A 7,007-nucleotide genomic window follows, 5' to 3' on the forward strand; every position below is an offset into this window, starting at 1 on the left:
ATTGGCTCAGCTCTCTGCTATCTGTTAACATAGAGAGGTGTGATTGGCTCTGCTCTCTGCTATCTGTTAACATAGAGAGGTGTGATTGGCTCACCTTTCTGCTATCTGTTAACATAGAGAGGTGTGATTGGCTCACCTCTCTGCTATCTGTTACCATAGAGAGGTGTGATTGGCTCTGCTCTCTGTTACCATAGAGAGGTGTGATTGGCTCTCCTCTCTGTTACCATAGAGAGGTGTGATTGGCTCTGCTATCTGTTAACATAGAGAGGTGTGTTGTGGGATTGGCTCACCTCGCATGCCATAGTAGGAGAAACGTTCGCAGAACTCATTGACCACGATGAAGAAGATACTGAGAGGATACCCGCAGACATCCACCTGGACAGAGAGGAGCAGACGGATTTGGAGGTCACCTTTATGTCACCAAATCAAATCAAATGTTATTTGGCAAATACACATGTTTAGCAGATGTTATTGTGGGTGTAGCAAAATGCTTGTGTTCCTAGCTCCAACAGTAATATCTAACTAAATGCTTGTGTTTCTAGCTCCAACAGTAGTATCTAACTAAATGCTTGTGTTTCTAGCTCCAACAGTAATATCTAACTAAATGCTTGTGTTCCTAGCTCCAACAGTAATATCTAACTAAATGCTTGTGTTCCCAGCTCCAACAGTAGTATCTAACTAAATGCCTGTGTTCCTAGCTCCAACAGTAATATCTAACTAAATGTTTGTGTTCCCAACTCCAACAGTGCAATAATACCTAACTAAATGCTTGTGTTCCCAGCTCCAACAGTAATATCTAACTAAATGCTTGTGTTCCCAGCTCCAACAGTAGTATCTAACTAAATGCCTGTGTTCCTAGCTCCAACAGTAATATCTAACTAAATGTTTGTGTTCCCAACTCCAACAGTGCAATAATACCTAACTAAATGCTTGTGTTCCCAGCTCCAACAGTAATATCTAACTAAATGCTTGTGTTCCCAGCTCCAACAGTAATATCTAACTAAATGCTTGTGTTCCCAGCTCCAACAGTAATATCTACCTAAATGCTTGTGTTCCCAGCTCCAACAGTGCAGTAATATCTAACTAAATGCTTGTGTTCCCAGCTCTAACAGTAATATCTAACTAAATGCTTGTGTTCCCAGCTCCAACAGTAATATCTACCTAAATGCTTGTGTTCCCAGCTCCAACAGTGCAGTAATATCTAACTAAATGCTTGTGTTCCCAGCTCTAACAGTAATATCTAACTAAATGCTTGTGTTCCCAGCTCCAACAGTAATATCTAACTAAATGTTTGTGTTCCCAGCTCCATCAGTAATATCTAACTAAATGCTTGTGTTCCCAGCTCCAACAGTAATATCTAACTAAATGCTTGTGTTCCCAGCTCCAACAGTGCAGTAATATCTAACTAAATGCTTGTGTTCCCAGCTCCAACAGTAAAATCTACCTAAATGCTTGTGTTCCCAGCTCCAACAGTGCAGTAATATCTAACTAAATGCTTGTGTTCCCAGCTCCATCAGTAATATCTAACTAAATGCTTGTGTTCCCAGCTCCAACAGTAGTATCTAACTAAATGCTTGTGTTCCCAGCTCCAACAGTAATATCTAACTAAATGCTTGTGTTCCCAGCTCCAACAGTAGTATCTAACTAAATGCTTGTGTTCCCAGCTCCAACAGTGCAGTAGTATCTAACTAAATGCTTGTGTTCCCAGCTCCAACAGTAATATCTAACTAAATGCTTGTGTTCCCAGCTCCAACAGTAGTATCTAACTAAATGCTTGTGTTCCCAGCTCCAACAGTGCAGTAATATCTAACTAAATGCTTGTGTTCCCAGCTCCAACAGTAATATCTAACTAAATGCTTGTGTTTCTAGCTCCAACAGTACAGTAATATCTAACTAAATGCTTTTGTTCCCAGCTCCAACAGTAATATCTAACTAAATGCTTGTGTTTCTAGCTCCAACAGTACAGTAATATCTAACTAAATGCTTGTGCTCCCAGCTCCAACAAATAATCTAACTAAATGCTTGTGTTCCCAGCTCCAACAGTGCAGTAATATCTAACTAAATGCTTGTGTTCCCAGCTCCAACAGTGCAGTAATATCTAACTAAATGCTTGTAGTAGATACATATGAGATGAGTAAAGCAGTAGAATAGAATACAGTAGATACATATGAGATGAGTAAAGCAGTAGAATAGAATACAGTAGAATAGAATACAGTAGATACATGAGATGAGTAAAGCAGTAGAATAGAATACAGTAGAATAGAATACAGTAAAATAGAATACAGTAGATACATATGAGATGAGTAAAGCAGTAGAATAGAATACAGTAGAATAGAATACAGTAGAATAGAATACAGTAGAATAGAATACAGTAGATACATATGAGATGAGTAAAATACAGTAGAATAGAATACAGTATATACAGTAGAATAGAATACAGTAGAATAGAATACAGTAGATACATATGAGATGAGTAAAGCAGTAGAATAGAATACAGTAGAATAGAATACAGTAAAATAGAATACAGTAGATACATATGAGATGAGTAAAGCAGTAGAATAGAATACAGTAGAATAGAATACAGTAAAATAGAATACAGTAGATACATATGAGATGAGTAAAGCAGTAGAATAGAATACAGTAGATACATATGAGATGAGTAAAGCAGTAGAACAGAATACAGTAGATACATATGAGATGAGTAAAGCAGTAGAACAGAATACAGTAGATACATATGAGATGAGTAAAGCAGTAGAATAGAATACAGTAGAATAGAATACAGTAAAATAGAATACAGTAGATACATATGAGATGAGTAAAGCAGTAGAATAGAATACAGTAGATACATATGAGATGAGTAAAGCAGTAGAACAGAATACAGTAGATACATATGAGATGAGTAAAGCAGTAGAATAGAATACAGTAGAATAGAATACAGTAGAATAGAATACAGTAGATACATATGAGATGAGTAAAGCAGTAGAATAGAATACAGTAGAATAGAATACAGTAGATACATATGAGATGAGTAAAGCAGTAGAACAGAATACAGTAGATACATATGAGATGAGTAAAGCAGTAGAACAGAATACAGTAGAATAGAATACAGTAGAATAGAATACAGTAGATACATATGAGATGAGTAAAGCAGTAGAATAGAATACAGTAGAATAGAATACAGTAGATACATATGAGATGAGTAAAATACAGTAGAATAGAATACAGTAGATACATATGAGATGAGTAAAGCAGTAGAACAGAATACAGTAGATACATATGAGATGAGTAAAGCAGTATGTAAACATTATTAAAGTGACTAGTGTTCCATTATTAAAGTGGCCAGTGATTCCATGTCTATGTATATGGGGCAGCAGCCTCTAAGGTGCAGGAATGAGTAACTGGGTGGTAGCCGGCTAGTGATGGCTATTTAACAGTCTGATGGCCTTGAGATAGAAGCTGTTTTTCAGTCTCTCGGTTCCAGCTTTGATGCACCTGTTCTGACCTCGCTTTCTGGATGATAGCGGGGTGAACAGGCAGTGGCTCGGGTGGTTGTTGTCCTTGATGATCTTTTTGGCCTTCCTGTGACATCGGGTGGTGTAGGTGTCCTGGAGGGCAGGTAGTTAGCCCCCGGTGATGCGTTGGGCAGACCTCACTACCCTCTGGAGAGCCTTCCGGTTATGGGCGGAGCAGTTGCCGTACCAGGCGGTGATACAGCCCGACAAGATGCTCTCAATTGTGCATCTGTAAAAGTTTGTGATGGTTTTAGGTGCCAAGCCACATTTCTGGTGCGCCTTCTTCACCACGCTGTCTGTGTGGGTGGAACATTTCAGATCGTCAGTGATGTGTACGCCGAAGAACTTAAAACTTTCCACCTTCTCCACTACTGTCCCGTCGATGTGGATAGGGGGGTGCTCCCTCTGCTGTTTCCTGAAGTCCACAATCATCTCCTTTGTTTTGTTGACGTTGGGTGAGCGGTTGCTTTCCTGGTACCACTCCACCAGAGCCCTCACCTCCTCCCTGTAGGCTGTCTCGTCATCGTTGGTAATCAAGCCTACTACTGTTGTGTCGTCTGCAAACTTGAGGATTGAGTTGGAGGTGTGCGTGGCCACGCAGTCATGGATAAACAGGAAGTACAGGAGGGGGCTGAGCATGCACCCTTGTGGGGCCCCAGTGTTGAGGATCAGCGGAGTGGAGGTGATGTTTCCTACCTTCACCACCTGGGGGGCGGCCCGTCAGGAAGTCCAGGAACCAGTTGCACAGGGCGGGGTTGAGACCCAGGGCCCCTTAGTGATGAGCTTGGAGGGCACTATGGTGTTGAATGCTGAGCTATAGTCAATGAACAGCATTCTTACATAGGTATTCCTCTTGTCCTGATGGGTTAGGGCAGTGTGCAGTGGGATGGCGATTGCATCGTCTGTGGACCTATTGGGGCGGTAAGCAAACTGAAATGGGTCTAGGGTGTCAGGTAAGGTAGAGGTGGTATGGTCCTTGACTAGTCTCTCAAAGCACTTCATGATGACAGAAGTGAGTGCTACAGGGCGATAGTCATTTAGTTCAGTTACCTTAGCTTTCTTGGGAATGGGAACAATGGTGGACATCTTGAAGCATGTGGGGACAGCAGACTGGGATAAGGATTGATTGAATATGTCTGTAAATGCACCAGCCAGCTGGTCTGCGCATGCTCTGAGGACGTGGCCGGGGATGCCATCTGGGCCGGCAGCCTTGCGAGGGTTGACACGTTTAAATGTCTTACTCGCGGCGGCCACGGAGAAGGAGAGCCCACAGTCCCTGGTAGCGGGCCGCGTCAGTGGCACTGTGTTATCCTCAAAACGGGTGAAGAAGGTGTTTAGCTTGTCTGGAAGCAAGACGTCGGTGTCCGTGACGTGACTGGTTTTCCCTTTGCAATCTGGGATTGTCTGTAGACTGGTTTTCCCTTTGTAATCTGGGATTGTCTGTAGACTGGTTTTCCTTTTGTAATCTGGGATTGTCTGTAGACTGGTTTTCCCTTTGTAATCTGGGATTGTCTGTAGACTGGTTTTCCCTTTGTAATCTGGGATTGTCTGTAGACTGGTTTTCCCTTTGTAATCTGGGATTGTCTGTAGACTGGTTTTCCCTTTGTAATCTGGGATTGTCTGTAGACTGGTTTTCCCTTTGTAATTTGGGATTGTCTGTAGACTGGATCATCCTACATAACTACTGCAGTACACACCTTTTCTATTCTTATACTGCCCATACTATATATACTCTCCATCCTATATAACTACTGTCTATACACATCCTATATAATTGCTAGGTATTATAGCATTGTTGGAGCTAGAAACACAAGCATATTGCAAAGTATTACTGTTGGAGCTAGAAACACAAGCATATTGCTAGGTATTACTGTTGGAGCTAGAAACACAAGCGTATTGCTAGGTATTACTGTTGGAGCTAGAAACACAAGCATATTGCTAGGTATTACTGTTGGAGCTAGAAACACAAGCATATTGCTAGGTATTACTGTTGGAGCTAGAAACACAAGCATATTGCTAGGTATTACTGTTGGAGCTAGAAACACAAGCATATTGCAAGGTATTACTGTTGGAGCTAGAAACACAAGCATATTGCTAGGTATTACTGTTGGAGCTAGAAACACAAGCATATTGCAAAGTATTACTGTTGGAGCTAGAAACACAAGCATATTGCTAGGTATTACTGTTGGAGCTAGAAACACAAGCATATTGCAAAGTATTACTGTTGGAGCTAGAAACACAAGCATATTGCTAGGTATTACTGTTGGAGCTAGAAACACAAGCATATTGCTAGGTATTACTGTTGGAGCTAGAAACACAAGCATATTGCTAGGTATTACTGTTGGAGCTAGAAACACAAGCATATTGCTAGGTATTACTGTTGGAGCTAGAAACACAAGCATATTGCTAGGTATTACTGTTGGAGCTAGAAACACAAGCATATTGCTAGGTATTACTGACGGAGCTAGAAACACAAGCATATTGCTAGGTATTACTGTTGGAGCTAGAAACACAAGCATATTGCTAGGTATTACTGTTGGAGCTAGAAACACAAGCATATTGCTAGGTATTACTGACGGAGCTAGAAACACAAGCATATTGCTAGGTATTACTGTTGGAGCTAGAAACACAAGCATATTGCTAGGTATTACTGTTGGAGCTAGAAACACAAGCATATTGCTAGGTATTACTGTTGGAGCTAGAAACACAAGCATATTGTGTAACAGTTTCACTGGAACTGCGATGAATAGAGGAGGGATAACAGAATGATAGACAGTGAGAACGCACATATAACTGGACCTTATAATCATGCATGTTGGTACTTACATGAAATATTTTCTTAACGACAGCTTTGAGTGAAACTGCAAGTTGATGAAAAAGATAAACAACCCGAGAGAGAGAGAGAGAGAGAGAGAGAGAGAGAGAGAGAGAGAGAGAGAGAGAGAGAGAGAGAGAGAGAGAGAGAGACAGAGAGAGGAAGACAGAGAGAGAGAGACAGAGAGAGAGACAGAGAGTGGAGAGAGAGAGAGCGAGAGAGAGAAGACAGACAGACAGACAGACAGACAGACAGACAGACAGACAGACAGACAGACAGACAGACAGGCAGGCAGACAGACAGACAGACAGACAGACAGACAGACAGACAGACAGACAGACAGACAGACAGACAGACAGACGACAGACAGACAGACAGACAGACAACAGAGACAGACAGAGCATGAAAGGTGTGGGGGGTCTGGTTCTTACCTTTCTTTTGGGCTTCTTCACATCGATGTGTTTGTCTGTCAGGGGAAAAGGCGTTCAGCTTAGTCATTATCCAACATAATAAAGAGTTCATGACACAATCATGATGACGGTTCAGTGTTAAACTTATCAGAACGCCGAAGAAGAGTGTGTTTGGCAGCGACCACAGCTGCAAAAAAGGTGTTTGTACAAAGGGGGTTCCATCTCATCATATACCAGTACAGCGATGTGCTGCTCACATTCAAGGAAATT

The 7,007-nt window shown here is 41.5% G+C and overlaps 1 protein-coding gene across 1 annotated transcript in view; it reads right to left on the minus strand.

Moving 5' to 3' along the window:
* The window catches only part of LOC115187510 (solute carrier family 15 member 1-like), a gene marked incomplete at its 5' end in the record, with an annotated part of 57,593 nt that extends 50,800 nt beyond the window's left edge, over positions 1–6,793 (minus strand). Inside the window, 2 exon segments of the mRNA XM_029746509.1 lie at positions 291–375; positions 6,759–6,793. Coding sequence (XP_029602369.1) covers positions 291–375; positions 6,759–6,793 — 120 coding nt within the window.
* Between the last annotated feature and the right edge of the window lie 214 nt (positions 6,794–7,007).

This window comes from Salmo trutta, unplaced genomic scaffold (assembly GCF_901001165.1).
Source record: "Salmo trutta unplaced genomic scaffold, fSalTru1.1, whole genome shotgun sequence".
NCBI classification, from domain to species: domain Eukaryota; kingdom Metazoa; phylum Chordata; class Actinopteri; order Salmoniformes; family Salmonidae; genus Salmo; species Salmo trutta.